At 37.2% G+C, this 21,574-nt stretch overlaps 1 protein-coding gene across 1 annotated transcript in view; it reads right to left on the minus strand.

Annotated features, from left to right (window-relative positions):
- LOC148165007 (uncharacterized) overlaps nucleotides 1-19,753 on the minus strand; it is a 56,114-nt gene extending 36,361 nt beyond the window's left edge. The window contains exons 1-3 of the mRNA XM_088022890.1: nucleotides 19,493-19,753; nucleotides 14,192-14,260; nucleotides 646-894 (exon numbers count right to left, since the gene is read on the minus strand). Of these exons, the coding sequence (XP_087879016.1) occupies nucleotides 646-894; nucleotides 14,192-14,260; nucleotides 19,493-19,753 (579 nt within the window). The remainder of the gene's footprint in view (nucleotides 1-645; nucleotides 895-14,191; nucleotides 14,261-19,492) is intronic.
- Between the last annotated feature and the right edge of the window lie 1,821 nt (nucleotides 19,754-21,574).

Consider the following 21,574-nt stretch of genomic DNA (forward strand, 5'->3'; position numbering starts at 1 on the left):
TAGAAGTTGCTCAGCTTAGCTACACACTCAGGGGTCAACGTTTCAAAAGTTTTCAAATCATTATTGCACAGACAGCCTATGTAAGCATGACTAATTGCCAAAAGGCAGGAAAGTCTGCTGGATTAAGAAACGCCTTGGACTAATACAACTTTGAATGTATACTTTCTCATTAGTGGATAAGAATCTACGAGTTTCTTAGTTCACAATGATAAAAGGAGTTATTGATGCCATCTCTTTACCTCTACACACGGGATCTTGTTTCCACTGGTTAATTAGTTTGGGTAAGGCCATGTGAAATCCTAAGATAAAAAAGCTGTATATATAGTACACATATGAGATGTTGGTGAATGTGTCATCAGAAGAATTATTTGAACTTTCTTGAACTGAAATATGGATTCTGCTTAAGGTGCTTCATACACTTTAAGGTGAGGATTTTAGCAAGGTGAATTTTATACTCATTAAACTCAAGCTTTTAGCCAAGTGAACTCAGTAGCTAAGCATATGTAAAGGTGTTGTTCTCCTCCCTTAGTTCAATCTGTGCAGTGCATTCACTCACGAACAGGTTAAGAGTAAAACAACTTTCCTTCCTCTGTAATTGACTAGAAAAAGAAAAATGGAGAGGTAAAAAAAGTTAAATGTTTTTACGAGGTTGTGGGACAGAGTAAAGTAAGAGCCCCCTCGATCTATATAATACAGGCGCATATGAAGAGTTTCATCGTGTATCAGACTCTGCCCGGCATTCAAGGTGCACCCTGAACACGACAGCCGCAGCTTGCAGTCTAGACGGGGAGGCATACGGGCATGTCGGCAATAAGGACAGAACGTGGTAAGTGATGATGAGACTGCTCTCAGACTTGGAATATCAAAGATTTCCTGGAGACAGCGGTATCTACACTGAGACAAACCATATGAGTAAGTTAGCCAGATGTAGATCTGGGGTGGACTGGCATGGGGGTCAGAGTGGGGAAAGGATTTACTGGGGATGTTTCAGGCAAAGATAAACCTGTGTTCGAGGGACTAAGGTACACTGAAGACCATATTCAGGAAACTAAAAAAACTACAGTATGCTAATGGCACAGATCTCTGTAGATAGGGCCTGCTTCATACAAACAGACTGAATGACATAGTCATGAGCCTTTCCCTCAAAGAAGTTAAATCCGTTTGGGCAGATGAAACCAAATTGCGAATAAAAAAGGGCTAATTATGTAGCAAAGAAGTGTGCAAAGAAGATCAAATCACTGGGGGAAAGGGTACATCACCTCTCTGCCTCCTCTCTTCAGCACCCCCTGTGCACCACAAAAGTTTTGTGAAAATGAAGAGCAGGATATCCATAATGACTCAAGCTCCTTGGAAGAGGTTTAACATTTGCTGAGTACAAGTATGCTCTCTGGATCTCTTGCAAGAGGAAGAGGTCAATCAAGAGTGTACAACAAAATACGAGTGTCAGTGTTTGACTGAGGACAGGAGCATGTGGTAGAGAAGCCACATGGCAAACCCATCAGGTAACTTAGGAGAGGGCAGGAACTGGTCAAGAATCTGGTGAGTTAAACATGTGGCCCTTTGATCTGAGTGGGAGTTCAGTAAGTGGACCAGAGAATTGCAACAGGAGGTATATACAGTAGAGAGAATAATTTTACTATGCTCTAGGGAAATCCCAAGACCTAATTACAAAACTATCGGGGTAAAAGGGGGTCCCAATCCTTTTAAACGTCAAATCTCTCCTAACACTGTATAAGTTGTAGTTGGAAACTCCAGCTGCTTCCATCACCAGGAGATAGCAAAATAGGACTGGGGCAGCCACATTAATTTGAATGCACTATTCGATGCACTGTTCATTCACAAAGCTTATATATCACCCACAAATGGGGCATTTTCCATAAGAGGATTGATTATCAGACACTTGAGTTAATCTAGAGGTCAGAGACTTTGTGATCTTCTGTGTACCCCCCTTTGTTGGTGTGGACTTTACTGTTCTTTTTCTGGTAGTGAGGACCACATCACTGAAAGCTAAATCTGGGAAGGTCCACCAGCAAGAGGATGGCTAGGGTTTGTTGTGCAGTTATGGGCAATGTATGGAATAGATGGGCACATGCGCTGATGAGCATGTGTGAATAAGTATCTCAGAAGTAAGAAACAAGGGGGTGCCTGGGTGGCTCAGATGGTTAAGCATCTGCCTTCGGCTCAGGTCAGGATCCCAGGTCCTGGGATCGAGGCCCACATCAGGCTCCCTGCTCGGCGGGGAGCCTGCTTCTCTTCCTCCCTCTGCTTCTCCCCCTGCTCATGCTCTCTCTCTCTGTATCTCTGTGTCTCGAATGAATAAATTTTTTTTAAAAATTAAAAAAAAGAAGAAACAAGAACAAAGATAAGGAAGGAAAAAAGTGAAGGCGATAGAATGAGCCAGATAAAGACGTAAATGAGGAGAACAAACATGCAAGAAAAAAAATGAAAGACAGGGCAACAAAAGTATAATAAGGCTTGAGAGTAAGGAAATAATTAAATGGAGCAAGGAGATGATCGCTTATCTAAGTTTTTACACATATGCCGTTTTTTCTGCAACAAATTTATAAGTAGTTTTTAAAAAACTGACCGGAAAAATCACTTCAAATTCATGAAACAGTTCCCTGTGTGAGAGGAGCAGGGAGGGGAACGGGACTAGGTGAAGAAAAGGAAGCCAATGTTACCTATGCTTTAAGTCCAGAGCATCATGTGAAAATGGTTCCAGTTTTAAATTCCAGGTGGGTTCATCGGTGTTTGTTATATTATTCTCCACAGTTTTATGATGTCTGTTTAACTCTTCAAAGTAGAAAAAGAAAGAGAGATGAAAAGGGTTTTGATGACAAAGTACAAAGCATCAAGGTACATGGTCTACCAGCTAATTACCAGCCAAAGGAGGCAGGCAAGTATTTAATGTCTCAGCCTTCTGGGAGTGACTGGAGGGCAGTTTCCCACCCAGGATAAAGAGAATTATCTTCCGTGTTCCTTCCTGTCTGGGTATGCTTTTCCTAACACCACCTCCAAGAACCCCGCTGGCTGCTGGGGATCACTCTCAGTAGCTCAGCTTTGTTTACTTTCTGAGGTTACTGATTACCTGATGTGTTTCTGTCAGCTGAAATTTACAGACACATTACCATGTTTGTCAGGCACTGGGAGCTACAAGACAAGAATTTCCTGAGGAGAAAAGTACACTGGGCACTGTTTTTATTCCCTTCTGACCAAGGTGGTGTGTCCTAGCTCTATTAATGCCATTAGTGTGACCTGTTAAAAATCCCTCACGAAAATTCTTGTCCATCGGGTACCTGCATTTCTAAATAGTAAACTGTTTTCTAAGCCAAGATATTATAGTATAATAGATACTTGGGGCGTTTGTGGGGCTTTTTTCTTGTTTTTTTTTTTTTCCAGTATAATAGATACTTGTAACACAAACTCTTACTAACAGGTTTTGTTTACCAAGCAAGAGAAGCTTTTCATATCTCAGGAAAGGGAGTGGAGTTAAAGCTTCCAGCCAACAGGTTACATGGGTTCTGAATAATTGCAGAGCTGGGAAAAGAGAAACTGAGAAGATTTGAAAGACAAATGAATACAAGAAAGTACATAAAAAAGATTGTTTATTTTATTGCGTAGGGGCAATAGTAGCCTGAAGGAGGAGAAAGGTTAATCAGTTCCCTGAGGTCACATATGATGAGCTTAGTAGCATATAGAATCAATGGATAACCTACAACTCAAGGGGAAAACCAATGACACGCAGAGTGGCTTTTAGATATACTTCAGCCACAAAGGGAGCCTTAACTACAAAATCCCACAGTCTAAGAAAGTTTCACTGCAGGTTAGAGGGAAAATGGGAATCTGTGATTTAAGAAGTACCTAATATTTTTTGTCTATTTATCTAATAGAAGTCATGTAAATACCCACTATCAGCCTACTAGCCCCATCTTACCAGAAATGAAACTAGACAAAAAAGTGGCTGAGGGTCACAAAGCAATGCAGATTATAAATTATCACTTCTAGGCCTGTTGCTTAGCTACCAAACCAGCCTGTCTTCTTACCCCTACACTGCCGGCAAGCATCATCTGCTGTTATTTAAATACACTTGAGCAAATGCTGAAGTTAGAGACCAAGAAATTATTATATGGATACAATTAAGTGAAAGAAAACCTCCTGAGTGCTTAAGATAAAATCTACTGCCTGGGCGAAAGGGTGAAAGTACTGAAAGGGTAAATTGTGGCGTTGGAGGATTTCTGGTCCACAGTGGAAATTTCTCTAGTAGAAATGGAAGCAAAGGAACAATTGATCATTCACCTGAAAGCAACTGCCAGACAGCACAGTCTCTTTGGTGGTTTTGTGCTAAAGAAGAGCCTGGTTTGTTTCCTGTCTGATAGGAATTGACAGTTAAGCTGCCAATCTTCGAACCTTGTTATAAATACATGCTCTATACATGACCTTGTGCATACATCCATGTGGAATACACACACACATAAAGATCACTCCCAAAGATATTTACATAGGTGTAAATTTAAGGAAATATTGGTACCTTGTTTGACATGGTCAGCCAAGTATTACATAACCATGTTATAGCTCCCCTCATTACCAAATGAGGCCGAAAAAAAGAAAGAAAAAAGAAAAAAAAAGAAGCACAATGAAATTGCAAGAACTGGAGCTCTGGCAGATGCTTCTCTTGTGTGAGTTCTTTTTTCTAAACAGTATGAAATGCAGATGCAAATGAAAAGTGAATGTTTAAATGTGTTTTGTATAAATGTGAGGAGTAAACATGTCGAGTGGCTGAATTAGTTGCATGTGTTGAGAGAGAAGTGTGATACCATCTGAAGAGCTAAAATTGGAGGTGAGCAATGACAATGACCGAGAAACAAATTGTCTAGGTGTTAGTTTCAATAAAAAAGATGACAAACAGAGCAGAGAAGCTAAAGAGAAGGTAGGGGAGCATTCTGATCAAATTATGTTTGATCAGGGTTTGAGAAGTGTATGGGGAGAGGAAAGTGGGCTCAGTGCATGATTAAAGGAAGGGAAGAGAGGGACGATCATGCCAATATATTTTAATAAGCAACCAAAATATGTCATTTTAAGTAATTTTCAATGGTGCTATTAATACAAGGTTAAAAGGACAGATGTAAGCAATGTATTCGATAAGGAAGAAGCATGTTATTTGGTAACTAAGAGAAGACTCCACGTTTATACCATGACACCTTAGCTATCCAATTGATGTCCCAGGAAGGTCTTCCAAATAAGTGAATATCTAGAATAATGAAAATGTAACCCCTTAAATCCCATTACAAAACAATGTAATCATTTTGCTGAAAGTCTGGCTGAGATGTAGAATTCTCCTCCCTGCTTATAGCAGAGAATAGGATTTACCGTTATCTTGGTAACACAGAGTCCTTATCATAAGCATCATGCTGATGTTCTGAACATCTCAAGACCACTGAGGACTTCAGACTTTAAACTGAACTCACTGAATTCCTCCCACCTACTAGTCTATTCTAATTGCCAGTTTTTAGCATCTCTTCCCTATGTGGTAAATCCAATGGTATGGGAGGCAGCCTCTATACTAAATGAGCTCAGACTACTGCTCCAATTACTGAATCAGTTTCTTCCTTTGTCCCTGGGCTGGTTTCCTAGACATTCTTTGCTCACTCTCTATCTGTAACCTAACATGAAGTAAAGATTGATGGGGGGAGATTAATTTTAGTCATTTTATGGCATATTGACTCACAAAGGTTAAATGTGGTTCTACTCTACTAAGTAGCAAAATGTATGAGATTCATGCATGGGCTGTGTTCTTATTTAAAGATACTTTCTGCTAAATATTAAATAGTGAAAATGATATTCTACCTGATAGATAAAGCAATGGGGTACCTTGGTATTATCACTTTACCTTCTTTCAACTCTGATTTTCCCTTTACACTTGCCCTTGCTCAGACTGACCACTCTCAGCCTTGGTCATTTTCCAGTTTTTTACATTGCTACTTCACTGCTGGAGCAAAAGCCCCAAAGAAGCCCTGCTTGTTATGCAGTCCAAGGTAAGATGTACACAGAAAAATAGCACTTTTATCAAACATGTTACACTTTAGACACAAAATCTCCCACAACTACTTCTTGTCCATTTTTCCTTCTTTCAGAGAGGAGAGACAGGAGAGGTTAGATGAAATGAGGTAAAGCATTTCCTCCCTTGAGAATCTGCTTGCTCGATAACTTAAGCTCTCACTACTACACCTAATACTCCCTTCGGTTTAAATGTCTTAGGTACAAGATACAGCCACACTGAGTGTGGATGTGTCCCCAAGCTTAACACAGATGACCTGGATGCCTCAAGGGGAGTTTTTCACACTTCCCTCTGAAATTAGTTAAGCGTAGATAAATGACCCCTCTTATTTCAGAAGGAGAGAGAATTCTGGGTTTGTCGTTTGGCTTTGTTTCTGTCTCCTTATTTAAAAGGGATGTATCCTGCACTCAGCAATCAGAAAAATTTCTTCCTTGCTTAGGAGTGTCTGGACATAATGACAAAGAACCAGAGACAAAGAGTTAGATGAAAAGTCTTCATGCATTAATAACTAGACATGAGAAAGATCCTCTGACTAAAAGAACAACATGGATCTCAAGAAGGAGGCAGCATGAGTAAGTATAGAGAAGGCTAGATAACCAAAAAGCCAGAATGAGTTACCAACCTAGACTCAAGCTAGAGAGGTACTACTCATTCCTGAAGCAGTAGAAACAAACAGCTGCTGTTCAAAGGACAAACTGTCTTTATACGATGTGTTTGTTTCCCATATGACTGATAAGACGGTGCCTCTAACTCTCTGGGGTTACTCTTCTTGTGGTTTATATTTTAAATAGCTCAAGCCTCCATCCTTCATAATCTTGTTAGGATTTTACACATGTCACAAGAATCATGGGAATTACTAGAGTCAGATGTTCTGTCACCTCTTCTGCTTCATAAAAAAACAACAACCTAAAATTGAATATTACACATCTGTGTTTTTAAAGTCCTTCAACCAATCTCTACTCTTCCTTCCCCACCACCATGGAAATTTCTCACTGGAAAATCTTTCCTCTCTGAGCCCCCATTCCCAACACATTGCTGCATCACCCATCATAATCGTAACTACACACTGGAAACCTGAGAAGCATACAGCATACCAATGTTCAGTCCCCACCCTACACCAAATGGACTGTAATCACTGTGAGTGAGGCCAGAATATCATATTTTAACAGCTCCCAGGTGATTCTAATGCACATCTTGAGTTGAAAACTTTTCTAGCCCAGTGCTTCTTGAGCTTTAATGTGCATAGAAACTACGGGGGGAGCTTGTTAAAATACAGACATTGATTCAGTAGACTTGAGGTGGGGCCCAAGATTCTGCATTTCTAATAAGCACCCAGGACTGCACTTTGAGAAGCAAGATTCTAGAAGCATGTTCTCCAAATTTGCTGTACACTGGAATCACCTGGGAGCTTTAAAAACTGATGCCTGGGTCTTAGTCCCGGACATCAGAATTTCTAAAGTTTCTCAGGTGCTCCCAAATCTCTGGTTTAGACCATGAATACAGGAAGAGTGAATCTGTCATATCTCTCATCTCTTCCATTTCCAAACAAAAGGTCATCTCTCCAATAGGAATCTGGCTGCTCCCCTTATATACAAAAGCTTCTGCAGTTGGCTCTTATTTTAAATAGCATTTTCCATCCTAGTTAAAGGATACTGTATGTGTGTCTAGGACAGCTATTTAGTAAATCAGTATTAATTATTGTCAACTAACATTTCTATTTCCAAAGACCCAATGCAGTAATACCTTTAAGTATTATTTTTAGCAGATATTTCTAAACTCAGGTGGACTTTTTCACCCATCAGTTCTCAATAATAAGATCAATAGAAGATCATTCTAGAATTGGTATCCTGATATGGGTTCTTTCTAAAATTGGTACTTAAACAAGGATGATAAGGTCTTACCTTGGGGGTAGTCAGTGAATTATTCACTGCATAAGGGTCCCATTTGGAAGTCAAGATAATTACTGGCGAATTTATATGGAGAGTCAGTGGTTGACTACACCATTGACTTTATATGCAAATACTCCTGTGTTTAAATTCTCTCTTCAGGGGCACCTGGGCTGAGTCGGTTGGGCATCCAATTCTTGGTTTCAGCTCAGGTATAATCTTGGGGTCATGAGATCCAGCCCTGCATCAGGTTCCATGCTCGGCAAGGAGTCTGCTTGAGGTTCTCTCTCTCCTTCTGCCCCTGCCCCTCCCCGACTCATGCTCACTTGCTTGCTCGCTCTCTCAAAATAAACAAACAAAATCTTTTAAAAAATAAATAAATAAATTCTCTCTTCAAAGTATTACTTGTGTGACCTTGTGCAAATTTATTAATTTCTGGGCTTATTTTCCCCATATATAAAAATTAGAATAATTACACACACATTATATTACACACAAACACACACGATAGATAGATGATAGATAGATAGATAGATAGATAGATAGATAGATAGATAGATGATAGATAGATAGATGATAGATAGAGAGATGATAGCTGACTTTAAGAGAAATATATACATTAAATTGTTGCCTGCCCCTAATCCTGTGCTCAAGAAAAACTGGCATCCTTCCTTTGCATATTATACCCCACCAGTTTGCAGTTATAGTGGGCTAGTAAGATTTTTCAAAATGTCTGTAATTTCAGAGCTTGACTTTATGTCTAATTCGAAGGCACACTACAAAGAGCAGTATACCAGATATTGTAAAGAAGTGTGAGGGGAGTAGATATGTTCTTTGTATTTGAAAAGCATATCACTTAGTGTCAGGCAGGATAAATATAAATATGTAAGTATATAAAAACACATACTAAAACACACAGCTAGTTTCAGCTGTGCAAAGAATCAGACATGAGGGCTATACTGTTGCCGAGAGACCAGACCCTGGGGCCATCCATCTGTGAAAGCTGTATAAAAATGATGAGTTTGTATAGAATTTTTAAGGCATAGAGGGAGAGCCTTGGTGTGACAGAAAAGGGTGAGAGAGCAGGTAGAACAAAGAAGACTACTATTTAAGCAGTGTCATTGGCAGTGTTCCGTGGCAATACAATCCCATCAAGAAAACTTTACAGATCAGGATTTAGGGACCTGCATTTTAAAATGATTGAATATAAAATGAATATGATTTTTAACACTTAAGTTTCAAAGGTACTATGGGATTCTCCTTTCTCTTCTCTGACAATTCTGTAGTATTATATACAAAAGAGACATAGTTTAAGAGATTTAAAGAGTATCCTATTACCTTGAAGATTAGCCTGATTTGCAATTGCCTTGCTGTTATGTGCTCTTTCTGTAGAAACTGGAGACCTTTGAATAGTTTGCACTTCAGAGTACTTTTAAGTCTTTTCCTAAAGTGAAATGTGTTTGTCGTGTGTATTTGGCAGGAAGGACAGGAAAAGAGATAAAGCTTTTATTGTACTTGACACTCTGACGATTTGAATTTCATTCACCTATAATGAAATGGCTAAATTTACAATAAATAACAGCTGTACCATCATCTGATCAACAGGGCTCCATGCTTGTATAACCAGATGACATAAATGTACGTGCCAAAAAGTTAGCAGTCTTACTACATGTTAACAATGTTGAATTGATCAAATATCCTTTAAGATTATAGGCAAATGGATGCTGTGATATGAGATCGCTGGGCTGGCCAGAAGGTTTTCCAGCATTGCTCAGCACTATTCTGAGCTCAGCTGTCTTTTTAGCAGTTTTCTTCTTCCTTTTTAAAAATCATCTATCAAAGGCACTTGAAAACAAGAATTATTGCAAATCCAACTCTTTTACTACATTGTTGCTACTCTAAAAAGGCTCAGAATCATTCTTTCAACTTCTTACATGTAGATGTGTCTCCTATACTGGAAAAGGCGTAAGACTTCTCAGTTTGGGAGCACCTCAAAAGTGAAGTGCTATGAATAGAACAACTGGATAGGTTGGCTCTCCTGCCTGAGTCCTTATGGCTTCACTGTCTGCTTTAATTCTATACTCAAGGTGTGGTGGTTCAATATTTAAGCTCCATGTAATCTCACACTGAGTACATAACAATAAAACACTGGAAAATCTCTAATACTTGAACCCATCATTAGTTGAGGTTGCAGGGGAGGAACAAACTAACCTGAAACCTAAGGAAATGCCCTCCAAAGACAGAAAGCAAGAACTTGCTGACCTGGGGTAGATGCTTCTGGACACATGTAATAAGAATTATACTAAAATATTTAAAGAATAGCTACAGGCTGAATATGGGCTAGCCAGAGAACATAGAACCCCCGCGGGCTGCAAACATAAGGAGACTTGCACCCACTTGCAAGCCCAGTCTCTACAGACCTTCCCAAATGCTAACAAAAACACCGGTGAGAGTACTAAGAAAGCCTTCCTTGAGATGCAGTTCTGGGAAGGGAACAGTCCCCTGGAAAAGCACAAAACCCGATTTGGATCCCTCTCTCCTATCTCTCCTAGAATCAAAGGGCTTAAAACTATTGAAAAAGGAAGGGAGGGAAACCTGTTTCCCTTGTTTTAGGGCACTGCTGAAAATCCATTCTAGCTAAAGGATTGGAATAGGAAAAAGCTCTCTATCCTTAGGGGAGGGGCAGAAACACATGCTGATCCCAGACCAGTAAAGGTCTTCTCCAGCTGGGTGAGAGACATCATGAGATAACCCATCAGGAGATGACCCATGAGACTCCTAGGACCCAGGACACAATGCCTATTTAAATCTTAATCAGAACAACAGAAAATACTCACCACCACCACATGTGCGCGCGCGCACACACACACACACACACACACACACACACACACCCACCCCGTTACCATGATGCAACTAAAGTTGAGTAACGAGAAACAGCAGGATACTTTTGGGAAAGGAACAAGATCATGTAGGGAGGCCCACTCTGAAGGTAAGGTCTAAAACAGAGGGTGGAGAAGCCATCAGGAAATCTTTCTAGAAAACCAGTCCCCACCCTGAACAGAAGATAATGCTAAAGGATTTGAAGTTGGTGTTATACAGAAGGTAACCATAGCAACAATAAAATGCAAACAGAGCTCAACTCCTAACTAACTGACCTAACTTCTTCCTATACTAAAGGCCTGTCAGGAAAAAAAAAAAAAAAGTTGTTACATCATCTTTAGGCACAAAAATTATTTATCTCAGTTTTTTCTATCCATTTTTTTAAAGATTTTATTTATTTATTTGAGAGAGAGAGTGAGCAGGAGCAGGGGGAGAGGCAGAGGGAGAGGGAGAAGCAGACTCCCCACTGAGCAGAGCCAGAAGCAGGGCTTGATCCCAGGACCCTGAGATCATGACCTGAGTCAAAGGCAGACACTTAACCTAACTGACAGAACTACCCAGGCACCCCACAGTTTTTGCTATACTTCACAATTTGTCCATATGCCAAGAAAAACTTAAAAGACATCCAAAAAAGCAAATAAAAAACAATACCTTGTCAAAAGCAAAGCAATAAACATACCCAATCTCAGATATGGTATAGATGTTGGAAATAACACACTAGGAATTAAAAAATAACTATGATTAATACATAAAAAGCTCTAGTAGAAAAGGTAGACAACATGCAAATTCAGATAGTAATTTCAGTGGAGAAATTGAACCCATAGCAAAAAAAAATCAAATGAAAATGCCAGAAGTTAACATAGATGAAGATGGCTTCAGTGGGCTCAACAAAAGACCTGACCCATCAGAAAACAGAACAAGTGAAATTTAAGGTAAGTCAAAAGAAATTAACAAAATAAAACAAAAAGAAAAATGGGTGAAAAAAAATGAACAGTGCATCCAAGAGAAATGGCACGATAACAAACAATCCATATGTGTAATCAAAATTCCAGAAGACAGAGAGAACATGGCAGGGAAAAAAATGTAAAGAAATAATGGTTGAGAATCTTCCCAAATTGATGACAGACATCAAACCAGAGATCCAAGAAGTTCAGAGATCACAAAGGAGAATAAATATAAAAACACAAAAGAAAATAGCTGGACATATGTTAAAATTGCTGAAAACTAAAGACAAAAAGAGAAAATGTTAAACACAGCCAGAGGTGATAAAATATATATATATATGTAAAATTTTCTTGCACTATCATTTACAATATTAAAAATTAGAAGTAATTTAATTATGTATTGATATACTAACTCATACAACAAACAACTATCCATTCAGTGAGCACTGTGTACCCAAACTGCTCTAGACACTGAACAATGGGAAATAAGACAATCAAGTTTCCTATTCCCATAGAAGTAGTAGGGGAGACAAACAATAAAAAAGTAAACAATAATTATACAATATAATTTCCAATAACAATATGAAAATTTATTAATTTGCCAAGTAAGTTTTGGTACCTTTATACAATGGCAGGCTATATAGCCATTAAAATCAAATTGTAGGAAAAAAAATTGATGTGGGAAAATATTTCCAATATATTGCAATCTGTAATACACACTATGAGACATATATATAAAATGAATGGTACCATGTTTATCACAGAAAAAAAACTGCAGTGTCAGAAAAATCATGCAAGACTATACTCTAAAATGTTAATAACTTTTTTCTTTTTTTTTTTTAAAGTTAAATGTAGTCTTTTTTTTTTTAAGATTTTATTTATTTATTCATGAGAGACGGGGAGAGAGAGAGGGAGAGAGAGAGATGCAGAGGGAGAAGCAGGCTCCCAAGGAGCAGGGAGCCCGATGTGGGACTCGATCCCAGGACCCTGGGATCATGACCTGAGCCGAAGGCAGACGCTTAACCATCTGAGCCACCCAGGCGCCCTAAAATGTTAATAACTTTTTTCTATTGTAATTTTTTTCTTTGAACTCTTTGTTTTCCAAGTTTTCTGAACTGTACATATACTATACTTTTGTAATCAGAAATTAACATGTTCTTAAAAATGAGTGTAGTCCATGAAAGAAAGTAAAAAAAAAATGAAACAATGGAAGGGAACATTTTTGAGCTAGTGGTTCTTTGTACTTCTTTGTTTATATTTTAGGAAATTTCATAAAATGTACAGGTCTAGGAGAAAGTAAATGCAAAAGGAGATGGTAAAAATAACAATGCAAGAGAAAGTGGTTGTTAAACACTGTCCAAAAAAAGATGGCAGTATTGGGATCTTAGACACAAGAAGTAGACCAGCCTTGAAGAGGAAGAGGGACACACTTTCTTTTGAAACAGGAAAAATTAGAAGATAAATAAAACTGCAAAGACAGTTTAGATGATGCACAAAAGCACAAAGATAGCTTAAAAGAAAACAAAGTTAGGAAATTTCATAATATATATATATATACCATTTCCTTAATTAAGAGGTAATCAATTATGTCTGCTCACAATTCAACCATCAGGGATGAGTATACAAGCTTGGCAGAGCAAAAAAAAAGATTTCAAGGTCAAATGAGATAAATGTGCAAGGGAGTCAACTTGGATGAATAAGGGACAATTGAATAACTATGAGACACAACTATATTCAGAGACAACCAGTAATAGTGAGACCAACCAACATGGTCATGTTGGTTGGTCTCCAGACTCACTTTGCAGTATGGAAACAGGAGCAAAATTGAAATTAAAAATAAATGGTTCTCCCCATTAGTGCTTGCAAAAGATTTTAAATCCCATAGGTAAGTTATACCATAGGAAAGAAAGTAATGTCTTGAATTGAGTATTTCACATTTTGAGAAAGCACAGAAATGGACTGTTTGCTGGGCAGGAGTCTTTTATTCATTGTTTAATACATCTTGTATTTTAAAAAAGGAAAAAAACAACAACCTTTTCTCACGTTTGTGGATGAGGCTTATTAAAGTGTTAAAATTACGGTGGTCACATATCTGAGACATTTCTGAATTCACATGGGTTGACTAACTCTAGATGATATCAGTAGACCCAGTGTTTTGCATTTCACCATCACATCTTCATCCTTTAAAGTCTAAACTTTTCCTTATCTATGGTTACAAAAAACAAGGTAGAAAAATATGTTCCCTTCGCATTACCTCATAAGACTTGTGATTAGCATAAAAGCAACTATATCGAATGGCAATGTGCTACTTTGATTCTTCTGGCTTCTACAATGCTATATTCAATCATGATCATGATTGACATCACACCCTTTTTCAGACCATGTTATATTTTTCTGTTTGGAATCTTCCACTTCTTCCTTACGTCTTGCAAGTTCAAAATTGTTAGCCTGGTATCATCTTTCTGATCCAAAGTTACTTTGTTCTTTGGCCACTAAAAAAAAAAAAAAAAAAAAAAGCCAAGACTGTGTTTTGCTCACCATGGCATAAAACTTGACACGTGGAAAAAGTTTAATTTTTTTGTAAACAAAAATTTTCAATGTTCAAGAAAAGTGTATGCAAGTTGGTCTTCTCTTGTCTGTGTCTATGGCTTACCTATGTTTAGCTAGCTGTTAAGTCTTTGCTTGGACTTCTTTCCAGCTCTGTGCAAAAGTGGTGGTTAAAAAGAACAGCCAATATACGCAAACAATGAATCATGGAACACTACATCAAAAACTAATGATGTAATGGATGGGGATTAACATAACATAATTAAAAAAAAAAAAAAAAAGAACAGCCAAGAGAAGTACTTCTAGAATGGGAGAGTAAGTGCCTCTGAAAATCTACTACTCCATAAAAGTGCCTCTGAAAAAATGGGAACATGGGAAAAAATTGTAAATATCAACTTTTTTGTAACTATGTAAAGTAACCAAAGGCTTTCAACAATCTGAGGAGTGTTCCTTCAACAAAAGTGGCTAAATCTCAAAAACAGTAAACTCTGTGGCATTTGAATTTGTGTTATTCCTATTTTTCTCTCCCAGCTGCATGATAGGTCTTTACACCAGTGAGTAGCCTTAAAACCTATGAAAACTAGCAGCCTAGCAGCCACTGGAGGGAAGAAAATGGGTTTGGAGCTAGGTACAAAAGTTCAATTATAAAATAAGTCATGGGAATGAAATATACAGCATGGTGATTATAGGGAATCTGATGGGGAATCTGTTTCACAGATTTTAAAGTTGCTAAGAGAGTTAATCTTAAAATTTCTCATCACAAGAAAAAAAATGTGCAACCTTGTATGGAGACAGATGGTTATTGGCTTATTGTGATCATGTCACACTGTATACAAATATCTAATTATTGTGTTGTATACCTGGAACTAATATGACATCTTATGTCAATTATACTTCAATATTAACAAAAAGCTTTAAAAAAGCCCACACCTAGATAAATAACTTCAGTGATAAATTCTACCCAACAATTGAAGAAAAATTAATGCCAATTCTTACAAATCTTTCAAAAAAATATGAGAAGACATTTCCCAACAAAAGAACTTGTTTTATAATGTCAAAACTAGATTAAGATGTCATAGTTAAATAAAGCTACAGACCAGTATTGTTAATGAATACAGATGCAAAAATCTTCAACAAAATACTAGCAAATGAATCCAGCAATATTAAAAAAAAAAAAAATCACACACCATGGCCAAGTAGGATTTACTCCAGGAATGCAAAGTTGGTTTAACATCCAAAAATCAGTACAATGCATGAGATTAATTAATAAAATGAAGGACAAAACCACGTGATTATCTCAATAAAAAGAGAAAAAATAATTGATAAAACCCAACCACTTTCCTAATAAAAAACTCTTAACAAACTAAGAATACATGAAACTTCTTGAACCTTTTGAAGGACATCTATAGAAAACCCATAACTAACATCATACTTAATAGTGAAGAGCTGAATGCTGTCCCCCTAAAATAAGAAACAATACAAAGATATCTGCTCTCACAACTTATATTCAAAATTGAAAGTTTTATCCAGGACAAACAGACAAGTAAAACAAATAAAGGACTCTCAGATTTGGATAGAAGCAGCAAAACCATCTTTGTTTTGCAAATCATATGGTCTTATATATAGAATATCATAAAGAATCCACAAAAAATTATAACTAATGAAGATGAGCAAAATTGGAGAATACAAGATCAATATTAAAAAATCACTTGGAATTCTACACACTAGCAATGAACAATTTAAAAACAAAATTGAGAAAACAATTCCATTGACAATAACATCACACACAAAAATAACAATTAATACATATAACAAGAGAAATTAAATACATGTACTCTGAAAACTATAAAGTACTACTGAAAGAAATTAAAGAAAATCTACATAAATGGAAAAACAGCTCATTTTCATGGATTGAAAGATAATTATTAGTAAGATAGCAATACTTCCTTAGTCGATCTACAGATTCAATGTAATCACTAATCAAATCCCAACTGGCTTTTTTTGTAAAAATTAACAAGTTGATCTTATATTTTATCTAGAAATTCAAGGGACCTGGAACAGCCAAAACAATCCTGGGAGAAAAACAAAGTTGGAGGTCCCATATTCCAGAACTTACTACTAAGCTCTAGTGATCAAGACTTTGTCATATTGGCTTAAAGACAGACATAAAAAGAAGACAAAACCATATATTTATGATCAATTGATTTTAGAAAAGGGTGCTAAGACAATGTAATGGGGGGAAAGAACAGTTTTTTCAACAAATGGTACAAGGACAGCTGGTTATCCACACAAAGGAAATTAATTTGGATCTTTACCTCACACCATATACAAAAATTAACTCAAAATTGAGCATAGATGTAAATATAAGACCTAAAACTGTAAAACTCTTAGAAAATGGGACTAAAATTTTCTGATCTTGGGTAAGGAAGAGTTTCTTAAATACTGACAACAAAAACACAAACAACAAAGGAAAAATAAATAAATTGGGCTTCATCAAAATTAAAAACTCTTACATTTCAATTAACAGCATCAAAAAAGTGATAACATCACCCACAGAATTAAAGAAAATATTTGTAGATCATATATCTAATAAGAAATTTGTATTTAAAATATAAAAAGAAATCTTAACAACTCAATAATGAAAATACAAACAACTCAATTGAAAAATAGGCAAAGGATCTGAATAGATAATGTCTTGAAAATATATATATGTAGCCAATAAACACATGAGAAGATGCCCAATATCATCATTAGCCATCACGGAAAGTAAAATCAAACCTGCAACAATACCACTTCATATATACTCAGATGACTAAAATTAAAAAAAAAAAACAACAGACAATGACAAATGTTATCAAGAATATGGAGAAATTGAAACCCTCATACATTGCTGGTACAATGATAAAATGGTACAGCCACTTTAGAAAACTGTTCCTGAAAAGTTCCTCAGAACTGTTAAGGATATAGTTGCTGTAGGACCCACCAATTCCACTCCAAGGTATATATGCAAGAAAAATCGTAACATATGTTCATGCAATGACTTGTACACAAATATCCACAAACAGCATTATTCAAAATCATCAAAAAGTAGAAACAATTCAAGTGTTTATCAGGTGATAAATGGACAAACAAAATGTGGTACAGTACATCCATACAATGGAATATTATTCAGCCATTAAAAGGACTGATAAGTACTGCCACATGAATAAATCTTGAAAAGATTATGCCATGTTAAGGAAGCCACACAGAAAAGACCACATATTGTATTATTCCATGTATATGAAATGTCCAGATTAGCCAATCCATAGAGACAGAAAGTAGACTAGTAAATATCAGGAACTGGAAAAGGAAGCAGTGTGTAGTGACTGACAACACAGGGTTTCTTTTAGCGCAATAAAGGTATTCTGCAAATAGATATATGGTTGCACAACTCTGTGAGTATACTAAAACTCACCAAACTGCACACTTTTAAAAGGATAAATTTTATAATATGGAAATTATGTATCAATTAAATCGTTTAAAGGAAAAGAAAAAGAACATCCAAGTATCTCAGATAGGTACGAGTCAAGGGAAGAGGTTGGCAGCTTGGGTGATGGGAGCATGACAAATTTGGCTGAATGTTTATCTTTTCAGAACCTCACTATTTAAAACATGGAAATGGTACAAAATGACAGGAGATAAAACTATAAGCGTAGGCTGAGGGTACTTAAAGGATCTGAACATTGTTGTGTATGTGTTATAGAGCCCAGGAAAGAATTCTAACGAGCAGGTGACCTGATTTCACAAATATCATCATGACGATAATCAATAATAAAACAGAGCGCCAAGCACACTTACAGCATCTTGGGAAGCAATATAAAGGAATTAAAATACATGTCCTCTGGTTTTGCAATTCTTCAATAGCAACAGAGAAAAAAGTGCAACCACAGTGAAAATCTAAAAAAAAACGTTTTCTTTTCAATGCAATAAATCATAGAGAGGAGAGATCATTAGGAATTGGAATGAACAAACTATTTTAAAAGCCACACAGAACACATGAACTCAAACTAGGCCTCAAAGGGGGAATGGAATTTAGATAAACTGAGCAGAGGAATTACCAGAGGTCAAAGTATTAGAAGGTCAAGTGCCTATGCCAAACCACAACAAATTTGGATAGAGTCATGCACAAAGTCAATTTCTTACCCCCAACCCTACCCCATTCAAAACTACAAGGTCATCAGAGTAATATTACTAAAACCGCCTTACCTTGGCTTTGATGTCTCCATTATAAAGTTCACTTACCTGATTAGGAATCATGGCATACCCAGGTGTATTCTAATTTTCATCTTTCAGCTCCCCACCCCCAGCAAACCTTGCTCCTAGTCCAGCCCCTACCCCAACCAACCCTGTTTCCAGGAATACTCTGTAACCTCAACACTCCATATTCAACTTTCCTATTTATTTTTTTTCCCCAACACACTCATTGCCTTCTAACATACTACATATTTGACCTATTTATGGTTCATTATCTGCATTGTCCATGAGAAAGTAATTTCCTTTGGCAATTATACCTCAATAAAGCAGAAAAAGGAAAAAAGGAAAAAAGAAATAAGGAAAGAAAGACTCCAAAAGGGTAGGGGTTTTTGCTTGTTTTGTTGATTACTCTATCCCTAGCATTAAAACATTGCTTGGCACATAGAAAATACTCAATAATTTTATGTTACAAAGCACATTTGTTATATAAGTCAATTCCTAATGTGAGTTGAACTCATTCTCCTGGGATACAATAGGAAAGTATACAACATTTTTGTCAACCTTTCACTTTACTGAATCTCATATTCCTCACTTTCATATTTTCTCAGGAGGGAAACAAAATGTTATTCTATATTTTAATTGATAACTTTTATATTTTCAATGTGGGTAACTTGCAAATCAAGGAAATTTAACTTAATCTCTTCATTTTCTCATTATGTAACTGACTTATTACACCAAGAATGCAAAGAATTTGATACAAGGTTATTAAATTTAGAATTAGCATACATGGTATTTATACACTGCCACGAAGCTGACCACACAAAATCCTACAGAACTGAGAACACCGAAGGAATGATAGCCAGATACCTGAGAGAGTTAATGGTGAATTAGATTCAACCTGATAAATAACAGCTAAGGACAAGATGGCTGGCTAATTGAGGTACCAAAACATCACTTTTACTACTACCGAAAGCTTGCGTGAAGGTATGGGGCAACAGTGGGCTTCCTAATTGTGAACTGCAGGATTGGGCAGACTGACGCCGCACAGTGACTGGCAGCACTGGATAACCAGCCAGACTTCCCCATTCAAGAGCCTTCCCAGTGAAAGAAACTCTACCTGGAACAGCACAGAGGAGCGAGCCTCGATCTACACAGCCTCTGAAGAAAGCACTCTCAAGATGAGAGGAAGAAGCAGAACCAGGCATGCCCAGTTCCTCACCTCCCTCAGATCCACCAATAAAATGAAGTCCTTCCTCCTTGCTGGGGGAGGAGCCAATGGGGAGGGCAGGTAGAGAATAACGGAAGTGTTAGGAGAAAAGACTTCCCCTGGGGAATTAGAGGAATGAGATAGAAAGATTCCTCCCAACAGGCAGGGATCCTCAGCCCTGCCTCTGGTAACGTCAGTGCTGCCCTTACAGAGAATATTTGGAGGAAGGTCTCCGGTACCCTAAAGGATGGGTGGGAAAATGAGAGCACCCTCTCTCTCTTCACTCTGAAATGTTGCCTAGAGTGGAAACTGGTGGCTTCCATAAGTACCTGCTACTGTGAGCTCAAAGATCAGTCCAGAGGGCACCATCTTCTTCCAAATATTCTTTAAAAACAAACAAAAAAACAAATTTCATTTCCCCTAAAGTTAACAATTCCTTTTTTTTTTTAGCGATTTTAAGTTTTCTTTATTATCCATTGCTGAATTTTCTTACAGCTTCCAACAGCTCTTGTTTCACTTTTCCACGTACTTGGACCTCTTTTTCAAGATATTTCTCAGTTCTTTGCTTTTCCTGAAGTCACCCTGACCACTCTTAACCTGCTCTCTGGGCTCACAGCACCCCTCTCATCCTGGCACTTGGGTTGGCCATCATCTGGGGAACTGTTTTCAATTCTCTCTAGTGTTAGATCTCCTGTTTCCAGAGTCCATGTTTTCCTCTTTTTCTTGAATTAACTCATCTTAGAGTCACTACCTAAAAATTAGAAAATGGGAAGGAAATGTTTTTTAGACCTTACTTGTTGGAAAGTGAAATTGTATTTTTCTCTCAAGTTCTTTATAATTTGTTTGTGGATAGAGTATGAGGGTTGAAAATCATTTTCATCAGTTTTTAAGGTATTTCTCCTTCAGATGGCTGTTGAAAGATCTGATGTTATTCTTAGTCCTGATAATTTGTATGTTACCTGTTTGTTTTCTTTTGTGGAGAACTGAAGAATTTTCTCATTATTCTCATGGTCTGAATTTCATGAGACAGTACCTTGGTTTGGGTCTATCTTACTTGTTACTTTCTTCCTTTTTCTTTTAATTAATTATACTAGTCTCTTGAATGGCACTTTCTTCCCTCCCCCCTCAGGTTTTTGGGTTTTTCGTTTTTTGTTTTTTTTTTTTGGTTTTGGTTTGTTTTTTAGAGAGAGAGAGAGAGAGAGAGAGAGAGAGAGAGAGCACGAGTGGGGGAGGGGCGGAGAGAGAGAGAGAATCCCAGGCAGGCTCCATGCTCAGCACCGAGACCGATGTGGCACTCAATCTCACAACACTGAGATCATGACCTGAGCTGAAATCAAGAGGCAGATGCTCAACCGACTGAGCCACCCAGGCACCTTTCAAATGTCACTTTCAATCTGGAGATTCATAGTCTTCATTAATGGAAATTGTCTTGCATTATTTTGTTATGAATTTTTCTTCCCATTTTCTCTATACTATCCTTCTAGATCATCTTTTGTTAAACAAAAGATAAACATTAAAACTAGTGGATCGATCCTTCATTTTTCTTGTCTTTTCCTTTCTTTTAGCCTTTTATTATAGTTTCTAAGATTTTTCCTTGATTTTATCTTCCAATCAGTATAGTGATTTTTTTCTTATTTCAGATACCATGTTTTTATTTTCTAAGATTTCATTCTTAATGTCCAATCATTTAATTATTTTAGCATCTAGTTCTTATTTTATGATAATAGCATCATTTTATCTCTCTGAGGGTGTTTTGAGAGTCTTTGTCTGATTTCTGGGTTGCTTCTATTTTTGTCAGGTTCTTTTTCTCTGTTTGTTT

This window comes from Eumetopias jubatus, unplaced genomic scaffold (assembly GCF_037043125.1).
Source record: "Eumetopias jubatus isolate StellerSeaLion01/CBP00866 unplaced genomic scaffold, mEumJub1_p1.0 scaffold_1, whole genome shotgun sequence".
Taxonomy (NCBI): domain Eukaryota; kingdom Metazoa; phylum Chordata; class Mammalia; order Carnivora; family Otariidae; genus Eumetopias; species Eumetopias jubatus.